Genomic DNA, 25,275 nt, shown 5'->3' with positions numbered 1-25,275 from the left:
TTTCGTCAGGTTATGTTGCAGTAACAACCCAGTCCCAAATTTCAGTGCTTCTCAATAGCAAAGAAGTTTTTTGGGTTTTTTTTCCTTTTCTCACTCATGCTACAAGCCAGCTAGCAGTTGGCTTTGGCTAACCCATGTGGCCTCTTCATGCTGAGGTCAGTAGAGAAGCAACAGTCCCTTCAAAAAGGAGATGCAGTTCTTGTTGCAGAGAGAAAATAATGGCATGGGTGAATCACGCAATGGATCCTAAAGCTTCTGGTCAGGCATGGTATATGTCATATCTACCCATGTTCCATTCACTAAAGCAAGTCACACATCAATGGGCACAGGTGTGTAATTCATTTACAGGAAGGTAGGGTAAATAATTAGAGAAATAATACAATTTGCCGCATGCTGTCATTTCTAAACCAACACAGTCAAGGAGCTTGATCATGTTGATTGGTTTAGACCTTTTCAATTGGCTTCATTCAAACTACATAGTCTTGAAGTTAGGAAAGATTCCTCTCCCAAGGCAAAATTACAATGTGTAAGCAGATGAGAGAGAATAGTTACTGAGTAGAAAAAAAAAATCTGTAGGAGGTCTTTGTAATCAATCACATTAAAAATCCAGTCAAAATAATCTTTAAAATATTCTAAAATAAAAACCTTTAATGTTAATATGATGTTGTGCATGAAGTTTAGATGGAGGAAATCTATTTTGCCACGAATCAGTTTCCAAAAACCACAGCTCTAGTAAAAACTGTATAACCAAATTTCAAGAGTAAGTGTAGTATAAAATTTGAGGCAGAAAGGGAGACTCTTCACTGAAATGTATATTGTCAATATTAGATGTACCAGCCATCTTCATGCTCTGTCTACCATATCCTCTACAGAAATCAAGCAGGCAGGATTTAATTCTAAAATGTAGCACACATCTGACTTTAATTATGTCCATTCATGATTTCCAAAATTAAAATGTGCAGATGCGGTCATATATTCTAAATAGGAAACAACTTTTTCCAAAGCCCTGGCCTAGGAGAAATTTGGAAAATTATCCAAATAAAAATTGAATTCTTATGTCTGTACATGCAAATCAGATCTTTACTTAGCCAAGATTGTTCTGGATTTCCACACTGGATGTCAGTGGATTTTCCTTGGCTACTAAAAGCCAACTTCTTGGCCTGACTTCAAAGGTAGTAGAAGTCTCCAGAAGTACTATATTTTTTTACCTGCTGAAATAGTTGTGTTCTGGAGAATGGACTTGTGGCCTAGGATTTATGGGTTCATACCTCTCAATATTTGCAAAGGCTCAGCAAGGGAACCACTGGCATCTAAATAGAATTGATTTACAGAGTTATTGCCATACAATCTGATCATTTTATTTATGAGTAATGTTTCCTCCAGGTCTTTGCACACAAAGAAAGAACTCATTGCCTCAAAGACAGAATACTTCTGAACCCAAACTCCATTCCTTATCTACTTAAGAGCTATTTTCTATTTCTCTACTCTTCTACCCTTAGTTTTAGGCAAAGTTGCCAACTTTATATCCCCAAAGTATTTGATCATGATTAGTCTAAGTTAGTGATCTCATTTCCTTCACTAATAAGTGGCCTGGGGGTAAGTGGCTTCGCTCTGACCTGTGAAATTTAGGTACCCTGAGGTAGGAGATGAAAATGCAGATGTTTATTTTTTGCAAGTCTTTGGCTGTGACCTTCCTTCCTTCTCAGAACATTGGATTGAGGATGTGATATCTGGAATTGTCACAGCTATTTTTATAACCACGAGGTAACAAATAAAATGATGAAAATCTAGCATGCCAAGAATAGTAGAGCCAAGAACAGAAAGAGTCAAAGTTCTTAGAGATATTGTGGAGCCACCGAAGCAACCCCAGAACTTCTTGTTCCATGTTTTCATTGGTTAAGCCACTATTAGATACGTTCAGTTGCCACAGAAAATGCCATCCTCATTGTAATGCCTATTTATCTGTGGTGAGACTTTGGCCAAGTCATTCAATTATTCACTCTTTCTCTATAGAATAGGGATAATGTTATATTTCCTAAGCTGTCAAACTACTTCTTGATGCCATTTATAAAAGAATATTAAACACCCTGTACAACACCAGGCATAGTAAGAAGTAGCTATAAATATAATCATCTCTAAATAATGGATATGTGCATGGTGCATAATCCAGATAATTCATGCTCATAGAGTAAATAGCTCTAACATTAACACAAATAACAACCACTAGCATTAACTGAGCACATGGTGCTAAGAACTTGACATGTATTGCCTGATTTAAGATGCAGACAACTTTCTGATGTGTATACGATCCCACTGATAACAGAGAAGACGAAAGCACAGAGCTGTTGAGCACTGAGCTTAGATTAGCACACCCATAAGGGGTACAGATGTGATTTAGAGCCCAGCAAGTTGTTCTGGAGCTTGTCCTCTATGACCACGAGTTAGACTGCCTACATTTCAGACTCACCTGAAGAAGCTTGTGGCTCACACTTATTTTTCAGAAATGCAATTGAATTAGTTCAAAATGTGGAAATCCATGTCCACGTTCTATTGCCATTCTCAGTCTCTGATATGGCTCCAGTCTCCACCTCGTTTCCTAAAGATAGATTGGGATCCAAAACCAGCAGCCCCGCAGCAGGCCATTCCTCACAAATAGGTTTTGTTTGGCCAATCCAGCGTTTTTAATCATTTAACGTCTTTAGATGGGACAGTTTGACTTTACTTTGTCATCATCCCTATCACTCCTTTTTGTCTTATGTCTGGTCAATCAGTGCCGATATTCTCTGCCTTACCTCCTGAGGACTTTTGAGTTTATAACCCCCCGACTTCCATTTTTGTTTACAGAAAAGAAAATACTAGAAATTGTGTCAATAGCTTAAGAAAATTAATTTAGCTTAAGAAATGTGATTTAGTTGCCAAATGTTGGGGTGTTCTGCATGCTGATTTGTTGATGGGCAACTCCCTGAATCAAATGACAATACAGAGAGTAAGGGTTCTTCTCGATTTGGAAAATTCGGGTCATTTGCAAACCAATGGTTTGTTCTATATGATGGGAAACAAACTAGTTTCTCAGCAGACCATATTTTTGGAAATAACTGAGTCCCCTTCCTCTACCCCCTGACACCAAGAAAAGGCTCCGAGAAAGCCGGGGGTCTGGCTCAGCAAAGACAAGTGGGAAGACACCTTTGACTCTATGGCACTTTCCAGGGAGCAGCAGATGAAAACCATGCAGTTTAAAGGGCAGATAGTAAATATTTCAGGCTTCATAGGCCGTTTGTGGTCTCCACCACACACATTTTATCTTTTAAAATATTTCTTCCAATGCTTTAAATGCGTAAAATCCATCAGGCATGGTCGCGTGTGCTGACAGTCTCAGCTACCTAGGAGGCCGAGGTGGGAGGATCACTTGAGCCGAGGAGTTGAAAGCCAGCCTGGGCAACGTAGCGCATCTTCATTTCTTAAATAAATAAATCAAATTAAAAGGTAAAGACCATCCTTAGCCCAGGAGCCGTACAGAAGCAGTCACTGAGCTAGATTTGGTAGTATTTTGCCAGCCCCTGTCTCAGGAAATGAAGGAAATAATAAAAGCCTCTCCTGGCCAATTCGCTCTGTCCTGTTGCAGGGAGCAACACAAATGCAGAAACTGTCCCAGATGTGACTGGGGCCCTGTACAAATGGAGTGAGGCACTGCAAAAGAACACAAGTTGAGAGCAGAGTATGGTAGATGGGCCCTTCCATCCAAGCCGCCACAGACACTCAGAGGCAGGGGACATCGAGCTCACTAGGTACCATGGCCAGGGCCGTGAACAACTTAGCCATCATTTTCTTGCCAAGTTCATTTTTCTTCTGAAAGCATAAACTTCAATTAAGTGAAATTGCAAGTGACTGTTCTGGGGAAAAATTAGATGTCACTTAATGAGGAAGTGGATTAAACGGAGTGGTTTTTACACTCTCCTTTCTACAAAGAGGACAGATTCTTCACAGTTGCAGGGGAACTGGAAAGAGAACTGGAAGCTGTCATGGTTACCGTCTCTAAGGTTGGACTCTTAAGAAAATGATTATTCCTGGTTTCTACACAGGCCAAGTGTAATTCACCTCGGTGGCAGATTAAAGAGGTGGGTTTACTAGAATAGAATGGGTATTGGGCATGCTCCAGAGGACAGGCCCCAAAAAGAACCTCCTATCTCTTCTTCCCCTTGGGGAAGGGATTTTGCCACTACCATGTCAATGTGGTAGCTGCTTGGAAATTGGTGCGTTGTACAACATAAGCATTACTTCTCCAAGAGGTGCCTGTGTAGAAATGGTCATAGATTCAAAACTGTAGCTACTACGTGGACAGGGGGGCAACAAGAACCCCACTTTGTAAAACGTGTTTTGGGGGAATGTTTTGTTTTTCATTTTCTTATTACCTGGCAAAATAATCCAGGTGGTGTGTGAATCACCAGTAGAGATTATAAAGTCCAAGGAAGTAGAATCAGCCTTACAAACAGTGGACCTCAACGAAGGAGATGCTACACCCGAACCCACAGAAGCGAAACTCAAAAGAGAAGAAAGCAAACCAAGAACCTCTCTGATGACGTTTCTCAGACAAATGGTAAGCCCCTTACTTCCAGTATAGGAAACCTAAAGCACCTAGAGTGGCTTCTGGGAACAATGGGCTCATGCCACAGGTAGTAGGAGACATAATTGTAGATAGTATGTATGGAATATGATTGGAATATGAATTGTGTAGTGAGAAAATTCCCTTTTTTCCTTCTGATTCAATCATACAGAAAGTCTCTGTTTGTTGCTAATATTCTTTAACCCTTTAATGCCTGCTAACTCTTTTTAACAAAAAAAGAGCTGCCCTTGGGTTCAAATTTTTTTTTTTTTAATTTCAATAGTTGTGGACATACAAGTGGTTTGGGGTTACATGGATTAGTTCTTTAGTGGTGATTTCTGAGACTTTAGTGCACCTGTCGCCCGAGCAGTGTGCACTATAGCCAGTATGCAGTCTTTTATCCCTCACCCCTCTCCCAACCTTCTCCCCTGAGTCCCCAAAGTCCATTATATCATTTTTATGCCTTTGTATCCTCATAGCTTAGCCCCCACTTATAAGTGACAACATACAGTATTCGGTTTTCCATTCCTGAGTTACTTCACTTAGAATAATGGCCTCCAGCTCCATCCAAGTTGCTGCAAAAGACATTATTTCATTCCTTTTTCTGGCTCAGTAGTATTCTATGGTGTACATATGCCACATTTTCTTTATCCACTCATTGGTTGATAGGCACTTAGGTTGGTTCCATATCTTTGCAATTGTGAATTGTGCTGCTATAAACATGTGTGTGCAGGTGTCTTTTTCAGATAATGACTTATTTTCCTTTGGGTAGATACCCAGTAGTGGGATTGCTGGATCGAAGAGTGAATATACGTTTAGTTTTTTAAGGAATCTCCACACTGTTTCCCATAGTGGTTGTGCCAGTTCACATTCCCACCAACACTGTAAAAGTGTTCCCTTTTCACCACATCCACACCAACATCTATTTTTTTTTTCAGCTTTTTAATTGCAGTTGGGTCCAAATTTTGGCATACAATAGCATCTAACTAGAAGTTACTATTATTGCTTACTTTTATTTATTTTTAAAGTTTCCTTCTGTTGGTGGTCAATGACACTGCTTTTCTCATTATGGTAATGATATGAGGTTTTCTTTGAAATACATTTGTTTACATAAAGAATATCAGGTATTTTAAGGATTATGTATTAAATAGTCCAAGTTATATAAAGATGTGGCAAAAATTCTGAAGGTGACATGTGAGTGACACAAATTTGGACAAAACTAGCTTACAGATAAACTAAATAGGAAATGACAACATAATATTCCAATAGTGAAATATGTAACTTAGTTGATGAATTAGCCATGCTTTTAATTTGTGTAGAATAGAAAGAATGTGATAGATACATTTTACTATTTACAACAAGCCATGCACATTAAATGTCTAAACAGCCAGGAGCTTAAATAATATAATGCAACAAAACCTAAATCAGTTGGAGAACAAAAAACAAAAATGCATGTAAAAGGTCATTAGTTTAATTCTCTTTTAATGAAAAACAAAAATTTCATTATAGTGTGCCTTTATTTTCAGGAGTATTTGGAGTTTAATCCTTTGAGAAAGCAACTCTCTAATTTCACAGGCTCAACCTGTTAAGGAATTCTTTCTAGCCTACAAAACAAAACAAAACCCTTGCCAATGCGAACTGAGGCATATTAGAAATAATTGTGTTAGAAATTGTTGACAGGAATCATTTTCTTTTCTTGTTATATTCTCATGGAGTAAAAAGTGTAGAATCAGTTGTGGGCGGCCCATATGGCCAAAACCCCATCTATCTCATTGGCCATTTGATCTGAAGTTTGGCAGCGAAAATAGAGATTAAGACCTGAGATTTTTTTAAACCAATTTTTACATGATGCCAGGAAAGAAAAGAACATTTGGTCTGTTTCTGGCAACTCATCTAACTTACAAATGGGATCCCCAAATAACTCATCATAATATTGACAGCGATCAGCTTTTCCATTTCTGGATAGAATTGAGAGATACCGAAAAAAAAAAAAAGCAAATAGAATGAAGGTCTCTTCCAAGTAACCAACACGAAGCTCCTTCATTTAAAACAGGGAAAAGGACAAGAAACTCCAAAGAAAGCGTGAGAAGAAAAAAAAGAAAAAACAAAAAAGACCTCTAAACCACTCACAGCATCCATCTAAAACAAATTGTTAAATTCTAATGAGGTCTTATATTGCTTAAATGTATCCCCCAGAGCTATCTTTTAGATGCTATTTGGGAAAATTTTTGGGGAGTAGAAAATGTGTAAGTCTAAATTCTGAGGGAAACAAATTGAGAAGAAAAGCGTCCTTTGGAATCAATTCGCCATAGAATAGGGATGAAGGTAGATGAGGACACTCTTTTCCCCAGCAGTCCCCTTTGGATTCTTAGAATTGGGTCTCATGATGTCCATTGTTCTTATTACCAGTTGCCCATGAAAAGGCCTGGGAACATGAACATTATCTTTGCAAAGTTTAAATACTGATTGTTGGAATTTCCTTTAAAATTCCACGTATTCTAAGTATTTTTTTTTCTTTTTCTGTTTTGCTTTCATTACAACACTATATATTATATTGTGATTAATTCAAATAAACAGTTGATGAGTTTTCCAGCTTACTAAAATCCCTACCACTCCCTATGGTCACACCCAGCCTAGCTCACTCATTTATGTTACCGGCTCTTTCCCTGTGGATATTTGGGTTTGCAACCCCTGATAGAGAACCATCTCATTCTTTAGAACAACTTATTTGAATCATACTGTCTGGATTTATCATACTCAGATTAACCATTGCTTAATGGATGGACATTTGGTATGTTTTCAACTTTTTGCATTTCATTCATTCACTTATTCAACAAATAATTATTGAGTGTTCATTATATTCAGGCACAAGGGATACAACAGTGAGCGTAAACAGGTGTGGTCTGTTTCCCTGTGGAGAAGAAAATAGACATTTATTTTTAACTCTATCCTCATATTCAGTGAGCACACACTAAGTGTCTTACCCACGTTATCTCAATTGCTTCTCAAGCCTGTATGAAGATCCTTATACACCTACTTTTATGCACATGTGTTAACGTCCCCATTGCGGAGATTTCTGGAAGTTGACTCTAGCAATTATTTTTAGGAAATACTTTTTGGTAACATGTCCATGGCTTCCAAACTGATTCAAAGTCTTTGGATTTATGCAGGAAAGAAAAAACCTGCCCACAGCTTGAAAATAGAGACAACATCTGGCCCATCACTAAGGGTTTTTTGAGGTTGCGGGGGGGGGGGGGGGGTTGAGCCAAATAAATAAACATTTCAAACAAATTTTGGATATTGTTAGCAAAATATCGGTTTGTTTAAATAATTGTCTTAATGGAAGAGAAAACTCAATAGAATAACCTATGCTTTGTATTCAGTTTCACCATTCACCAAATCATTGATTTTCTACTTTCTATCTTTCGCATTTCTCCCCCCTTTTTTTTTTCTTTTTGAAACAGTCTCGCTTTGTCACCCAGGTTGGAGTGCAGTGGCACAGTCTCTGCTCACTGCAACCTCTGCCCCCCGAGTTCAAGCAAGTCTCATGTCTCAGCCTCCCGAGTAGCTGGGATTACAAGCGTATGCCAACACACCTGGCTAATTTTGTGTTTTTAGTAGAGACAGGGTTTCACCATATTGGCCAGGCTGGTCTCAAACTCCTGACCTCAGGTGATCCACCAGCCTCGGCCTCCCAAAGTGCTAGGATTATGAACTTTGAACCACGGCGCCCAGCTGGAGATCTTTTTCTTTCTAGAAATTTACTGCTCATAAAAATAAAAACAGAAAAAAAATCATTTTTAAAATAACTATATTTTAGGGAAAGGAAAACAGAATCATATAAGTCCTAAGAGGGTACTCAACACATAGAGACATAGCACTTCACGAAAATTCTGCGGGCTCCTGCAGGATTTTAAATAATTGCGAGGAATATCGAAGACATCTGTCATGCCCTAAATAGGAAAAGATTCTTATACATATTAATTCAGCTGTATGTCAAGAAATTGAATATTTGAAGTGCTGGTGTATTTTTATAAAGTGAGGGGGTAGAATATTGCATTCATGTGTCCACAAAGCAGGTAGGCAGATGAAACCAGAAAGATGGTAGATAGAAATATCTAGATACAGATTTATACTTCGTCAATATTAATAACACCTTACACATGAGCGTGCTTTCCTCCTCCAAACTATTTTCACCTACATTACTTCATTTACTCCTCCTCATATCTTTCTTTGGACCATTAGATTTGTAAGAAAATCTTTGTTGGAATAATGTTCTCGGGCTTAGAGAAATACTATGAGCTTTAATAATGGGTAAATTAAAAGTCCAAATGAGGAGGCAGCCATAAAATCAGAGGGTTTTTTTTTTTTTAATTAATTACATTCAATCCAGTAAGTCTAACAAAACCTGTTGAAATGTACTATTGGAGGTGGAAAGAGGTGGTCTGTGATGGTACTTACAAAACAGAAAACCAAAAGTCTTCGATCTGAAATTCTTCCCTGAGCATTAAAACATTAATACTGATTTGCTCTTTAAGGAGAGATTTCTGAAGGAAGCATTAATTTGGTCAATTCCTGTCCCTACTAATGACTTGCATCCCTTTCTACCCTAAAAGGGTCTCTATAGTCATTCAGTACTTTTCAGTTACTGGTAGTAATAACAATGAGAGCTACCGGTTATTTACTGTGTGCTAGGCACTTTGCACACAGTATCTCATTTATGAATAGAGAACTCTAGGAAACAAGCGCTCTGTCTGCCCCATGATGGACATGAGGATACAGAGACTCGTGAGTATTTACGGGATTTTTCCACGGTCCCAGAGCTGGTAAGCGGGAGAGCCAGAATTCCAACTCAGTTTTTTTTGTTTTGTTGTCATTTTGTTATTCTAAAGCTCACCCTTTGACTCATGTGTAAATTGCTGCTTCCTGTGCTTCTGCAGCTGGGATTCTCAGAAAGGATACGAAAGTAGAACAACCACATGCTCCATTTTTGTGATTTCTTTAGTAGTGCGTTCTGTGGAAATACCATTTTGATGCATTGAGCTGTTGCACTTACCTAAAATGACAATAAGGCAAAGGAGAAGAAGATTAATATATGGCTTACTTAAAGCTTCCACATAGATTTTTTAAATATATGTGTCGCTAAACCAAAATTTACCATGGCTGGGGAGTTTTCCTGACTAGTCCAATTCCATTTCAAGTGAGCATCTTGGTAAAATGCTAGGCTCAGATCCATTACCTTTGTTGATCCTAGAAATTTCCAGTAGATGCCGTTCCTTGGATTTGTTTTCCGGTAAACAGTATTGCAGATATACTCACCATATATTAAATTTTCAACCCAATTATTTTTCTTTAAAATGTCAATTGTGTTTGAATTATATTGCCATCAAAATACATTAACATTCCTTTCAAAGAAATGTGAACTGACCACCAAACATTTTTGCTAGATTTTTGAATAGCTAAGTGATATACATTGGAGATGGTTCAAACATTCCTCAGAGTATCAAGCTATAGGAATGCATGACACGATGAAAGAAATAAAAAATGATTTCATTAATATACAAGGCGTGGATGCCACAAGTAGCTTCCATCTCAACACTGCAGGCTGAAAGCCCTGAGATGCTTCACCTTTGACTCTCATGAATAAAAATTAACTCCATGAAGAAAGTTGCTCAGTATCACATTGGAAAATCTCTGAAATTACTTCATAGTCTTTAAACTGTTCTTCAAAGTATTAAATAGTCTCTGGAAGAATTTTAGTCTCTTTAAACAGTAACTTTGCTATTTTTGACAGCTGGAAAAAATAAGCTTCTATGTTTATGGTTCCTTCGAATACAGAGTTCAACATGAATTACTCTGATTTGTCTCTGCAAAGAAAAAAGAAAGAAGGATAGAAGGAAAGGAGGGAAGTGAGGGAAAGAGGACAGGAGGAAGGAAGGAAGGAAGGAAGGAAGGAAGGAAGGAAGGAAGGAAGGAAGGAAGGAAGGAAGGAAGGAAGGAAGGAAGGAAGGGAAGGAAGGAAGGAAGGAAGGAAGGAAAGGGAAGGAAGGAAGGAAGGAAGGAAGGAAGGAAGGAAGGAAGGAAGGAAGGAAGGAAGGAAGGGAAGGGAAGGAAGGAAGGAAAGGAAGGAAGGAAGGAAAGAAACAGTTGTTATTAATAATAACTGCTGCTACAGAAGTGACTTCAGATGGACTTAATAAGATTCTAAGTCTAAACCCAAACTTCAGTCACTTTTGCATACATACAGCTTTACATGCCTCAGAATAAGCAATAAAGAAAAATCACTGAAAAATTTGAGATACTCTCTCTTCTTATTTTTTCTTTTTAAGAAGTTGAACTTCATTGCAGTAATCTCCCTGACAGCCTGGAGGTCTGTTTTCATGATGTCAGCTGAGATCAGCTGCTGTCAACACAGCCTTCTGATTCAATCCCAATTCTTCTCCAAGGGCTCTCAAAGAAATGGAGGGAAAGAAAGCAAATTGAAACCTTAAATTGGCAGAGTCCCTAATGAATGCCAAATTGAAACAACTAATGGGAAGTTTAGAATTCCTCTCTCCTAGGGGGCAAGTGAGAGAACTTTATTCTCTAGAAAGTGGTGGAGTGGTCATGCATGACTCTTCACGTCCATTCAGTGTTTGCCTAAAAAGCCATTTTGTGCATTTGTTTGTTTTTTTGCTGCTCAGCATTCCCCAGAGGTTGACAGATGTGATCCAAAGCCATAGTGTAAAGGCCACTTGGGAATGTGCTTGAGTAGGAAGGGCTGTTACGACACAGCCTGAATTTGGAGGCTGAGTTAAATCCCTATGTGTCCAAAGCTTTGGGTGTGATGGGAAGGCTGACAGAACTGATTGTGAGGAGGGAAGAAATAACCAAGAGTTCATTTCTTTTTCTAAGCCTTCTCAAGCAAGACTGGCCTTTGTAGAACAATGCACAGGACACGGAGGAAGGAAAAGCCCACTTTCCATGTAGATAGATCTAAATTTTGTGGAGAGGACAGTCCGATGTTTGTTTGCCATTGGGTTGAAAATCTCAGTGAAACCCGCAACGATGATGGTCCTCAGTACACGGAACTTCCAGACACCACCTCTTTCACACTAAGCAGTATATTAAAAAGAGTACAGCCCTTCTGAAATTCCAGTGCTTTGGGAGGCCAAGGCTGGAGGATCACTTGAGCCCAGGAGCTTGAGGCCAGCCTGGGCAACATAGTGACACTCCATCTCTGCAAAAAAATTTTTAAAAATAACTGGGCCAGGCACAGTGGCTCATGCCTGTAATCCTAACATTTTGGGAGGCCAAGGCAGGTGGATCACTTGAGGTCAGGAGTTTGAGACAAGCCTGGCCAACATGGTGAAACCCTGTCTCTACTAAAAATACAAAAATTAGCTGGGCATGGTGGCAGGCGCCTGTAGTCCCAACTATTCAGGAGGCTGAAGCAGGAGAATTACTTGAACCCGGGAGGCAGAGGCTGCAGTGAGCCAAGATCATGCCACTGCACTCCAGCTTGAGCAACAGAGTGAGACTCTTTCAAAAAATAATAATAATAATAATAATAGCTGGACATGGTGGTGTACACCTGCAGTCCTATCTATCTGGGAGGCTGAGGCAGGAGGATTGCTTGACCACGGAGGTTGAGGCTGCTGTTAATGGTGATTATGCTGCTGTACTCCAGCCTGAGTGACAGAGTGGGACCTTGTCTCTTAAAAATAGTAATAATAGCAAAAATAAAGAAAAGCACAGTTGACTCCTGATGAGGGGACATCCCATAAACATCCACATTTGAGTTTGGTCATCTTCCGTCTTATCCAAGCTTTTGTCATTTTGTTTAACATTCAGCAATTTCATACAGTGAATGCTCAGTAAATGTTTATTGACTGAGTAGTGCCTCCTGCCTTCTAGGGGCAGTATCAGGAGGTGGTTTAGAGTCTGGAATATAGTCATTGCCTGCTGTCCAATACTGGCACTCACACCTGCTAGTTCCATGGTGATGCTAGCATCTTTGAGCTTCCATTTCCTTGTCTGAAAAATAAAGTAATTCCTCATCTTAAGGTTCCGACATAATGAATAAACGAAATAATGCAAGTTATTATCTCATTTAGCACAATGCACAGCACTTAGTAAGCACTCCACTAAAAATTATCCTTCATAAATAACAGTTTGTATTATCTCTAATGTGAACACTATAGCTCAGATGACAAAGATACATAATATTAATCAGTCCGAAAGTATTTGAGTGCCTTCAATGGACAGTCAAGGCTATAAATAACAGTGGAATCTGGAGTCTTCCTCTTTGCCCCGCATTGCTGAAACTCTGCTCTCTACACTCCTCCCATAGCTGGGAAGAGGAGACATTAAGCAGTGGTCAAATATGTGGGAATTAGACCTGAGTCAATGCTATTGATAAGAATTGAGCATTTTATTACCAGAATTTTAAGGTATCAAGCACTAAGCATAGGATATTACTAAATGCACGGTTAAAACCACAAAACCCAGCATGAGTCTGAACTTGTATATGGCCAACTTGCTGAGCGCAGTGGTGCTCAAACTCAAACAATCCTCAGCGCCACCTGGAGAGCTTATTAAAATGCAGATCGTTGAGCCTCCACCCCTGAAAGCTTCTGATTCATTAAGATCCAGAGTGGGTCTCCAGAATTTGCCTTTCTAGCAAGTTCCCAGGTGATGCTGAAGCTGCTGGTCCTGGAATCGCACTTCTAGAACCATTCATTAGCTTAGAGTGTGGAGTTCAAGGAGTCAAGGCCAACCCCATTTATCCCTGTCACTGGTGTTGCTGGCTATAGGGGGTGCTAAAGGGTAGAAAATGAAATACTCAGCAAAACTCTATCAAGAAGAAAAAAAAAAAAAAAAAAAAAAAACCCCACAATAAAACACCCACAGCCTAAATATTCCCAGTGGAAGGCTACTCATGGGTCAATTGTTCCTTCAGTCTTCATTTAATATGTTCAACTATCTCCTGCTTCCAACACTAATTGGAACCATCATCATTTATCTGAGAATTGCCTAATTCCAGGATTTAGTACTTTTGTTGTTATTTTTGGAGGCCAACACTTGAATTTAATTAGATACGGTTACAAATTGCATGGAAATCTCTATCTGATGAGTAACATGTTTCCAGTTGGCCTTCCATTTGTCTTGATCCCAAACCTCCATGATAAATGACTGAGATCATCCATTTCAGAACCTTCCTGCATTCTCCATGTCACTGTACTTGTGGTGGCTGAAGGCCATTGTCTGTTTGTTATTTTAGTCAGTGAAAGGGGATGGAGGGATCACCCACTCAGAAGAAATAAATGGGAAAGACTCCAGCTGCCAAGTAAGTAACCTCGAACTCAGTTTGGTGGTGGGATTAGCTGGTGTATTCTCACTTCTTCACAGTATACTTTTCAATAACATTCTCAGCCACAGCCGACTCATTTAACATCTCAGGATTAAGCACCTACTATATACCAAGAACGAGATTGGGATCTGCAGACACAAGCATGAACAAACTACAGTTCCTCAGCTTTATCCTATCAAAAAGTTTTCACACATGCGCTCCCCTCTTTTCTGCATTAAAAATCTCTTCTCACCCTTCACTGTTTGCCATAAATGTCACCTCCTCAAAAAGACCTTCCGTATCTGCCTCTCATAACTACACCTTGTTCTTTTATTTCAAAGCATCATCACAAATTGTAATAATTCATTTATCTCCCCTGCCCCTTCTCACGTCTGCCTGGAATCTCTGTGGAGCAAGAAGTCTCCTTCTTTTATTTCTCTGTCACCTTGCATGGCGTTTGGCAAGTACTAGAATCTATGTCTTGAAGAGAATAAAGACATGGAGCGGGGGGACCACACAGTTTGCTTTCATTACTTTCTTTATTCTAAAGAAATATAGTTATGACATGTTTATAACTACATATGTTCCTTTTTTTAAATGGGATCATGCAACTGTACTCTTTTTTTTAATTTAAAAATACACCTCCACAAAAAAATGGCATCAAATATTCTTCTAGTAGTTTTGACAATATAGAGAAGTGGCTACAAGAATGAGTGGTAGACTCAAACTATCTGGTTCAAATCCTGGCTCAACCTTTTTTTTTTTTTTTCCCTGTGTGACTTAGGCAAATTGCCAAATCTGTCAGTGCCTCAGCTTCCTCATCTATACAAAGAAGCTATGAAAAGTACTTCCTCATAGGGTTGTCATACTTAGATGAATCAATACATGTAAAACATAACATTTCTGGTACAGAGGGCTCAGTACATGTTAGCTACTGTATTAGTCAGCATGGGCTGCCATAACAAAATGCCATAGGTGGTTGCTTTAAAAGCAGAAATGTATTTTGTTGCAGTTCTTGTGGATGGAAAAGATAGGATTAAGGAGTAAGCAAATCAGCAGGGTTTGGTTCCTGGTGAGGACTGTGTTCCTGGCTTGTAAACAGCCACCTTCTTGCTTGTGTGTCCTTACATGGCAGAGAGAGAAAGAGAATAAGCTCGCCAATGTCTCTTCTTATAAGGACACTAATCCTATTGGGGCAGGGCTCCACCCTATGCCTTTGTTTAACCTTAATTACTTCCTATTCCAAATATAATCACATTGGGAGTTAGGGATTCAACATACGCATTGGGGTGGAGGCACAATTCTACTGTTAACAGTGTCTATTTATTACTATTACTATTATGCAGCTGATAGGGAATTTCCATCTATAATGTTGCCCATATCACACTCATGAATGGACAGCAATGACTGTAAATAGGTTATAGTATTTTTATTTCCATAATAATTGGTTTATCCTACATTTTTAAAACAGGAAATATATCGCTTTTTACTATACCCATTTCGTTTCTTAAGTTATGACTATACCTGGCCCCCAAACTATGTCCCTGGGCAACTTTGGAACCAAAATTCCCAAAGATTATTACCTAAAAACAGGATAAAATCATTTATTCAAAAAGAAAAGCTTAAATATGATGGTATATTTTGTCTGGAATTTTCCAGTGAAGGAATTATGCCAATAACCTTGGTGATTCTAAAATTGGAATGACATCGTACAAATCCAAATAAGCTGGAAACATCATTCTATTTATACGCACCTAGGAGTGTTTTCAGAATCCAGTTGGGAATTTTATTTTCCGGAGCCTTGGATTCAGACTTGAGAACACTGGTGTGTCCTTTCCATTTTTAGCTAATTTAATTCTCACAGCACCATAAGGTGTCATTTCTTTTATTGCTCCCATAGAGATGAGGAAACTAAGAGGTCAGTTTATCCTTGGTCACACAGCAAGGTTATGGTGGAATTAGAAACAAACCAGGTCCTTCTGACTCCAGGCACTGAGCTCTTAGCCACTCACTGCATCTTAAAGTCTTCTACACAACAAAAACAGTTAACAAGGCATTTGAACTGGGATCTCTGGTTTCTGGCCTTTCTGAAGAGCGTGGTGGTAAGAGTTTCTGTTTCATTCTAAGGAGAGTATCTGCTCTGGGCTATCTATTGTACTTGGACATCCATCTCTTAGCATTTGCTGCAACTCTGACAGTTGGGCTCTGCCAGAAGTATTCAAGACCTATATTGCAGAAGAGCTTCTCTAGGTACACTGGATGCCTGTTGCTTCTTTCTCCAAGGACTTCTGCCCTCTGAAGAGCACCAGTGGAGGCCTTCTGGACTGGGGAGTCTCTGCCATTTGTCTTCCCGCTTATTTCTGAGGGGGGTGCATGATTCACTGGAGTGAAAGGAAAGCTCTCCTTCAGTTGATGCCTTCTCCATCAAAGCTGCTACCTTGTTATAGAACTTTTTACCTGGGGACAGTACATAACTTCATGAATCATGCTTATACACACGTATCCGGTGGGTCAAGTGTGTTTGACAGTTGCCACCGTCAGGGCTTTAAAACTTTTGAAGTCAATATTTAGAAGTTGACATATTTTGCATTTTTAAAAATTTAATTTCAAGGTTCTCTTGAAAAACAGAAGCTCTGACCATACTGGAGCTGCAAGCCTACGTGGTATCTCTTGGCTGGATCAGGGCAACTGTTGCCCTTTGGACAGGGCATATAACGCTCAGTCTCCCCTGCTCTAAATTTTCTCCCCAACATCAAAGCCAGCCTTGCTTGAACTGGTGCTTTCCTTACACTGGAGAAATATTTTTTTGGATGTTTGTTGCTTTTGCAGCCGGAGAAATAAGATATTCACATGGTTATTCTTACCCCAACCTGCATTTACTAGATTTTTGGATTTTACAGCCTCATCTCATCAAATTATTAGAAACATGTGGGATTGTAAACCTTTCATTTTGACAAAAAAAGGATATACATTCAAAACTAATAAAACAATCATCTCTTTTACCACCATTTCATGAAGCAAAAGGACAATTTCACACCAAAAATTAGGGTAGATGTAATCATGAAGAAAAGAATGGGCATCCCCAAGAAAACACTCACATGTAGTTGCAAGTGGGAGGAGCCCCCTCAAAGCTGGCTTCAGCATAGAAAGTCTTCAGGAACAGCTAGATCTAGGAGGCAGGCATGATACCATCAATGCCTGGTCTTTCTCTCTCTGTCTCTCTCCATCTCTCAGCTGTGCTTTTCTCTATGTTGGCTTCCTTTTCGGGAAGATTTTCCCTAGAAATATTGGTGGTTCTGGAAGCTCCAGTCTTACAACTTCACAGCTTCAAATCTAAGAGAAAGGGAACCAGCCTCTCTCTTATTTCAGCAAAGCTGTGAGATTAGCTCCAGTGTTATCTGCATTTGGCTATGCTGAGCCAATCACAGCAGGCCAATCACAGACAGTGCTCTGATTGGTCAGGCCTAAGTCACACGCTCTTGTCTGGAGGTGGAAGTAGTTTGCCTGGACCACATGGAGTAGATGAGGAAGAAGGGTGTTTCCCCAAGAAAAAGCCAAGTTCTGGTACCAGAATAAGGGATAAAGAGTGCTTTCTGGGATAACATAAAATGTATTAATGAATTACTAGATAACTAAATAAATGTCCCCACCATGACTTCATAAGTGCAAATTTTTCTTTTTTTTTTTTTTACTTTCATTTCACCTAGGATTCATGAAAATGTAGATACTACCCACCATTTGAACATCTCTGTTTTAACATATTTATTCCCTTGCTATTGAGAGTTGCCCTGCAGCCACTAAAAATGTACTTTGTTTGAAATTGCTGTAGACATCAGACTCCGCAGAAAAGACTATCACACCGCCAGAGCCAGAACCAACAGGAGCACCCCAGAAGGGCAAAGAGGGCTCCTCGAAGGACAAGAAGTCAGCAGTCGAGATGAACAAACAGAAGAGCAACAAGCAGGAAGCCAAAGAACCAGCCCAGTGCACAGAGCAGGCCATGGTGGACACGAACTCACTGCAGAATGGGGACAAGCTCCAAAAGAGACCTGAGAAGCGGCAGCAGTCCCTTGGGGGCTTCTTTAAAGGCCTGGTAGGTGGATTTTTTTTTTTTTTTTTTTTTGTCTCTTCTTTCTGGGCTCTCTCCTTCCCCAAGACCATCTGCCCCAGTCAGTTTTTCAAATTCTACATGTGGCTCTTCACGCTGGGATCCCGGGTCTGTCACTCAGGGTTTTTGAACTGCTATGTGACTTCCAGCAGGTTCAATCCTTCTCCACTTTACAAACTGAGACCTTAAGCAAGTTATTGCCTCTCTCAACCAGATTTTTTATCTGTGCATAAATAATGGTGCCTAACTCACAGAGTTCATGAAACAGTTAGGTGAGATAATGCATCTAGTCACCCAGCACAGTGCCTGAGACCTAGGGAGCAATCATGTAGAAGTAATCACCATCATCACCGTCAACATCATCATTGGTTTTATTCAGTGTCTTGTGCATAGTAGATGCTCTGGGTAATATTTGTTGAATGAATGAATGGAGAATTAATGCATTATTGGCTTATTTTATTTACATTATATTATACCAATTAGAAGTGTTTAAAAAAATTAGACAAATCAAGTTAAAACACACTTTATGTTGTGAGCAAAGAACAATTCATGAATTGGGCAGCACTCAAAACCCAAAGAGGTTCAGAGAGCACTGCCCAGTGGCATGAGCAGTAAGCTTTTATAGGCCAAACATGGAAGCAAAGTAGAAAATTTATCTGATTGGGTACAATGAGGCATTTGCCTTATTTGGTCACATGTGATGAGGTGTCTGCCTTATTTGGGAATGGTCTGATCAATTGGTTGCCTGTAATTGGCTGAAGTTTAGCTATTTGTGATTGGCTGCAACCTGGCTATTTATTACAAAAAAAAAAAAAAGTATCCTCATAAGGTAGGTTTTGGTTTGTTTACTTACTGGGTGTGGTTGCAGTTTGTTACATAGATACTCAGAGTAAGGAGACTGCCTCAGGCAAAAGGCCTGCTTATTTAATTTAACAAGGGTGTAAATGTACAATTGTGTTACTCCATGCACTATAGAATCAATGGCTGCTAGATGCAGAGGAAATTTTTTTACTGATTGCAATTTTAGGCAGACTGGTGAGGAGGTGTTTTAGATTTGCTTATTTTACTCTCCTTTACAAAATGGAAGCCCATCTTCACCACTGGACTCCGTGAGGGTAGGGGCGCCACCTTTCAGGTTCAAGGCTGTATCTCAAGCACTTGAAATAGGACTGCATAAACAGCAAGTGCTTGACAAACAAAGGAGTGAATGGATGAGATTAAAATAATAGATACCAAAATAGGATATATAAACTTGGAATACATTACTTGAAATTGTTACGCTTCGATAAAACATTGTACTCCACTTCAAGCACACTTGCAATTTCTACTTGCATGTTTAAAAAATACCCACTTTGTGAATGGAGACACTGAAACTGCATATCCATTAATCATTTAATTTACATATGGAAACCACTGAAATTTCTTCCCTTCCTTCCTTCCTTTTTTCCCTTCTTCCTTCTTTCATTTTTCTTCCAAAAATATTTATTAAGCATTGCATCTAAAGCACATTCACACTCATAGCTTCTCTCTCCTATTCCACAAGATGTAATAGTTCTTTATTAGCTGCTGCTTTCTGGGTGTAGTGCAGTCTTCAAACTAATCATGTAGTCCTTGCAGTGGTTTCATTGATGTGAGGAATGTAGATGTTGATGTAAAGCAAGAATGCCAGTTCGTAGCCCTGAGAGAGACTTCACCCACCTGGGTGAGGCTCTATTGGATTTGCCAACACAAGTCTTCTCAAAATGTACTGTGCACACGAAACACCCAGGGATCTATTAACACACATTCTGATTGAGTAGGTCTGGGGTCCAACCTGGGATGCCACAAAGCTCCTGATTGATGCTACAAAAGCTGCTGATCCAGGGACCACACTTTGAGTAGCAAGTTGCTAAAGGACCAGAAAAGAAGATGTTGGGGAAAGCATTTGGGTTTCTTTTAGTTTACTTTTTTTTTTTTTTTTTTTTTTGAGATGGAGTTTCGCTCTTGTTGCCCAGGCTGGAGTACAATGGTGCAATGTCGGCTCACCGCAACCTCTGCCTCCCAGGTTCAAGCGATTCTCTTCCTTCAGTCTCCCAAGTAGCTGGGATTACAAGCATGTGCCACTATGCTTGGCTACTTTTGTATTTTTAGTTGAGATGGGGTTTCTCCAAGTTGGTCAGGCTGGTCTCGAACTCCCGACCTTGAGTGATCCACCCACCTTGGCCTCCCAAAGTGCTGAGATTACAGACATGAGCCACAGTGCCTGGCCTTAGTTTACACTTTTTAACCCATGATTTATTCATTCATTTAAAATGAACACCACCCACAGAATGATTTACATTGTGGCTTCTAATTATTTTAATAGAAGCCAGCCTCTACAATAAGTACGAAGGCTGAAAAAGAAATATGGTGTGGAAAAGTTCAGATGATTTCTAATAATCTGGTCATTCATTTAACAAATATTTGTAGAATATTTAGAATCCTGGCACTGAGCTAGACCAGGGGTATTAAAAATGCAACCCTTGTTTTTGTAAATAAAGTTTTATTGGAACATTGCCATGTTCATTCATTTACATGTTGTCCGTAGCTGCTTTCACACAAAAACATGAGGGTTGACTAGTTGGATTGACTAGTCAACTAGACTGCATGGCTCATAAGACTTAAAATATTTGCCATCTGGCCCTTTGCAGAAAACATGTGCCAAGCCTTGAACTAGGCACTGGAGGTATATTCAGCAAACAAAGGGGATGGGGTCCCTGACATCACGGGTTCATATTCTAAGGGGAAGCATGGAGCTAAAAAGTATTAATAGATAAGTTAAAAAACAAAGTTAAACTTATTAAAACTACAAAGTTAAAGTTACAAAATTAAAGGCAAAATTTGCCAACAAAATCGTAGGTCTGGGAGATCACTGAGGGAAATAAACAAGGTCCCGCGATAGAGTTTACCTAAGTATGGATGGGAGGTGTGTGCTACTTTTGCCTGAGTGTGTGTGGGGGGCGGGGTGTGCTACTTTTAATTGGTGGATCCCAAAATTGTCTCTGAGGAGATATGTCTGAGATGAGACAGGAGGGTTAAATGTGCCAGACAGGAAGGGAGCAAGGCTCATTCTTCCAGGAGGAGGGGACAGCCCTGGCAGAGGCGCGGGGGTGGGAATGAGCTTAGTGAGCTTAGTACATTTCAGGAAGAGAAACGAGGCCCTGGTTGCTGCAGGTGGAGAGGTAGGGTGGGGGAAGAATGGTGGAAGTAAGATTGGAGCCATGGGCCAGGACCTGCTCATGCAGGCTGTACAGGCTGTGCACGGAATGGGGACGTAATCCTACCTGAGCAGGGAAGCTACTCACAGATATTAAGTAAGAAGTCTTGGCCCCTGTTGATAACATTCAAAGATTTTATTTTGCTGCTGTGCTGGAGAATGGCTGTTGAAGGTCATTAGGAGCTGGTTAATACAGGTCATGTTTCCTGGGAGAGCTGATGGAGATTGGCCTGGTGATTCCTGAGGAAGAGACAAGAATTGGACAGGTTTGAGACACTAATTACAGTTCTAGACGCCGAGTCCCTCCTCTGGGACCACACTCCTTTACAGACCTCATCTCTTTAGGATGGCAGCATCCCTTCAGGGTGGGACTGCTCCTGCCACACCTCCCAGACACATAAGCCAGGCCTCCAGGAAGCTGTGTCTTTTCCTGAACATTCCACAGGTTCTCAGAGACAGAGTCAGCATTCAGCTCAGGTCCCCTAGACCCCAAGTCCTGCACTGTCCCAGTGTCACAAGGCCTTCAGCAATGATGGAGGATGGAGGGGGCTTCCCTGCCACTTTCCAAAGACCAAGCCTCAAAGACTTTCAAGCTGGACACATTCCCCAGGGTTGCCCGACTGCCTTCCTGGGAGGGGAACGCTGGCAGCCAAGTCTGTCACCGCCCACAGAACTCTAGTGGTGCCTGTCACCCACAGGAAATGAGACACACCGCAGGCCGATCCCTGCGTGATCTTTGTCTCACAGTGACGTCCTCGTTAGTCAGGTCCTTTTTTCCTCCTTCTCCATCATGCTGCTTGAGTTCTAACTGAGAGCAACCCACCTGGTTTTCAAAAATCTGGAAAGAACTGGAAGGAAGCCCTTGGAATTCACGAAGTCCAACTGTTTGCAAACATTTTCCTTTCTTTTTGAGCGAAGGGACTTTTTTTGTTTACAAAAGAAAATGTCACAAAACCTCTGTGTGTGTGTGTGTGTGTACAGATATATGCATATATGCACACACAGACACCTATGATAAAAGTGAAACTATTCTGATTGGTGGAAGACTGGATTTCTCCCTTCCCCTAAGCACCACTTTTTGGATGGCCCCTTTCCCGGCCTTCCCCTTTCCCGTTTTCTTGGGCCGCTGAACTGCTAGATTCTGTGCAGTGCAATCTGCAGGCAGGTTTAGCAGATGAACAGAGGGAGGTTTGAAAGGGGAATACGTCTGTCCACACTGGTGTGGGCTGAACCGAGGCTTGTGACAGTCAGCACAGTCACTCCAAGGAGCCTGAGACCAAGGGTTGGAAAGAGCGGGCAGTGAACAGGAGAGAGTCGGGGACAGCAGGTGAGCTGAGGGCCAGATTCCAAGTCAAAGTGACCAGGCCGTTACTGCATGACCTAGTCCTAGGTCATCTTGGAGCCTCAGTTTCTGCAGCTGTAAAATAGGGTGAATAATAATCACTGTCCACCTCACTGGGCTGGAGATAGAACAGGTAAGAGAATGGGGCTTGTTTGGCCTTGTGAACTGTGAAGTGTAGTCCTGGCATACAAGGCAGGAAAAGGGTTGGATTTAAGTCTCTGACTTCCAAGGTGGAGTCTCAGTGAGGCCAGAAGGGCACGTGTATGAGGCCAGTGAGTTAGGTGTGGTCTGTGGCAACCTGAAGGGCTGGTGCCCACCTAACGGGGGTGCCACTCCTCAGCACCAGCCACATGTTACCTTGGGGAACTGCAGACCCATTGTGGCAGGACTTGTCCATTTATTCAAGAGAAAATAACAAAAGTGGGGAATTTTTATGAGAAAATACCTAATTTTTAAATGCCAGCATCTAATTTTTTAAAATAAATGAAGAAAATGCTTGTACAAGTTCATCTATATGCAAAGTTCAGGCCCGTGGCAGCCACTTGGCCATCTGAGTTTGCTGTTTAGCCCATCAAGCCCCAAGGTCAAGCTCATGGAACCTAAAGGATGGAAACCTCGGGGAAGTAAGCTTTCATAGAGGTGAGCTGACTGGGCAGGGTGGAGCCTGCGTGAACCAGGACCCACGGCAAGGCATGCTGGGCAAACAGAGGCAGGATGGATGGGTGCCACCCATGGCCAGCCTGAGACCAGGCTCTAGACACTTGCAAGAAGCTTGTTCCTGGACTTCCCAGCTCTCTTCTAGTGGCTGCATGAGCTTGGACCTGTCACCTTGCTGAGTTTCAAATACCGGATTAATGAAGTGAATGGTGCTGACATCACAGGGTTAGCATGAAGATGAAATGCAGTCGTGTACAATGCCCTAAGAACAATGCTTGTGAGGTTTAATTAGTCAGGAAAGGCTATTTTGTGAGTATTACTTAGTTAGCCCCTGCCCTGGGTTGTAAAGGTGCAGAGATGAGTCGGGTACCGCTGTGCCATGGGGAGTCCCAGCACCCCACTTACTGGCAGGGACTTGGCTAAAGTAGCTTAGGCTCTCTGGGCTTCAGCAGCCTCTTCTGTAGCCTCAGAGCGGCAGTGGCATCAACCTCATGGGCTGCAGTGAGGACCAGGTGGAATAGGGGCAGTCTAAGACCTCACACACATGAGGCAGCAGGCTCTCAGCGGCGAGGGGCCTGCCAGAGGTCATGAAACCAGAAAGGGATGGAGCATCCCCAAATCCACAGCTGATTCCTGGGCCCAAGCTTTGAGTATCTCGCGGTGTCCTGGTCATCTCTTAATGCCTCAGAACTATTAATAACACAATGTGTTGTGTGCAGTATGTGCTCAATATATATTGTTGAATGAATTAGTGAATTCAACTACGACCACTAAAAATAATCACAACTCTTTTATCACACTTACTGTGTGACAAAGATTGTTCAAAGTACATTGCATATACTAACATTTAATCTTCAAAACTACCCTGTGAATTCCCCTTTTATCAATGGTAAAATTAAGGCTTAAGTAGAGGGTTAAGCAATTTGATCAAAGTCACCCAGCTAGGAAGTGACAGGTCTGGTGTTCAAAGCCCAGCAATCTGTAAAGTACATGAAATTACACTACACTGTGTAGTATATACAATGTACTATACTATGCTAGATTATACAGGGCACTACACAATCTATGTACTCTATATATATATACACTATATATGTGCCCTATGTACATCATATATACTAAACTACACTCTATTTATTATGCTATAATACACTCTATATATTTCATATTATATGATACCATGTATATTCTACTGCATTATACTACATGATGCTATGTACATATATTAGACCATATATACTTTGTGATAGTATATTATACTTCCCTTTCCTATACTATATACTATACTGTTCTGTATATATCATACTATATTATACATTATGCTATGCTATACTATATTTACTATACTATACAATGTGCTAAACTATACTGTGCTATAGTTACCATACTTGACTATACTGTATATGTATACTATATATACTATAAAATATACACTACCCTATATTATACTATCCTATATTACCTTATACTACACTATACTGTCTATATATACTATGCTACAAACACATTATACTACTCTATACTATATATATACTGTAATGTACAATATATACAATCTTATACTGTACTACCCTATACTGCCTTATAGTATAAACGGAGGTCCACAATTGATCCATGCAGCAATGTGGGTGAATCTCAAATGCACTATGCTACATGAAGGAAGCTAGTCTGAAGGGCTGTATATGCTCTAGGATCCCATGACATGACATCCTGGCAAAGGCAGAACTCTAGGGATAAGAACAGATCGGTGCTTTCCAGGGTCTGCGTTGGGGAGGGGTTGACCACAGAAGGCACAAGAAGGATCTGGGAGGGGACAGAACCATGTGACATGTCAATCTGGGTGGCGGTTTTAGGTAGCTATTTGTGTTGGTCTATCCTCATAGAACCAAATACAGAAAATGTTAACTTTACTTTTTGTAAGTTTTACTTGACAGAAACGGTAAAATAATAATAATAATAGTACCCAAGCTAGGCATAGTGGCTTACACCTGTAACTCCAACA

General features: G+C 40.5%; 1 protein-coding gene across 11 annotated transcripts in view; it reads left to right on the top strand.

Annotated features, from left to right (window-relative positions):
• The window catches only part of BCAS1 (breast carcinoma amplified sequence 1), a 128,585-nt gene that overhangs the window by 101,015 nt on the left and 2,295 nt on the right, over positions 1 to 25,275 (top strand). For 4 of the 11 annotated variants that reach the window (XM_031656854.1, XM_003904598.4, XM_009215914.3 and 1 more), the window contains 3 exons: positions 4,427 to 4,594; positions 13,863 to 13,928; positions 17,761 to 18,024. In XM_031656854.1, the coding sequence (XP_031512714.1) occupies positions 4,427 to 4,594; positions 13,863 to 13,928; positions 17,761 to 18,024 (498 nt within the window). The remainder of the gene's footprint in view (positions 1 to 4,426; positions 4,595 to 13,862; positions 13,929 to 17,760; positions 18,025 to 25,275) is intronic. The other 7 variants (XM_031656856.1, XM_009215919.3, XM_009215918.3 and 4 more) reach the window with 3 other exon arrangements.

The sequence above is a fragment of the Papio anubis genome, chromosome 16 (assembly GCF_008728515.1).
Source record: "Papio anubis isolate 15944 chromosome 16, Panubis1.0, whole genome shotgun sequence".
In the NCBI taxonomy this organism is placed as follows: domain Eukaryota; kingdom Metazoa; phylum Chordata; class Mammalia; order Primates; family Cercopithecidae; genus Papio; species Papio anubis.
This window is presented reverse-complemented; position numbering and strand designations above follow the sequence as displayed.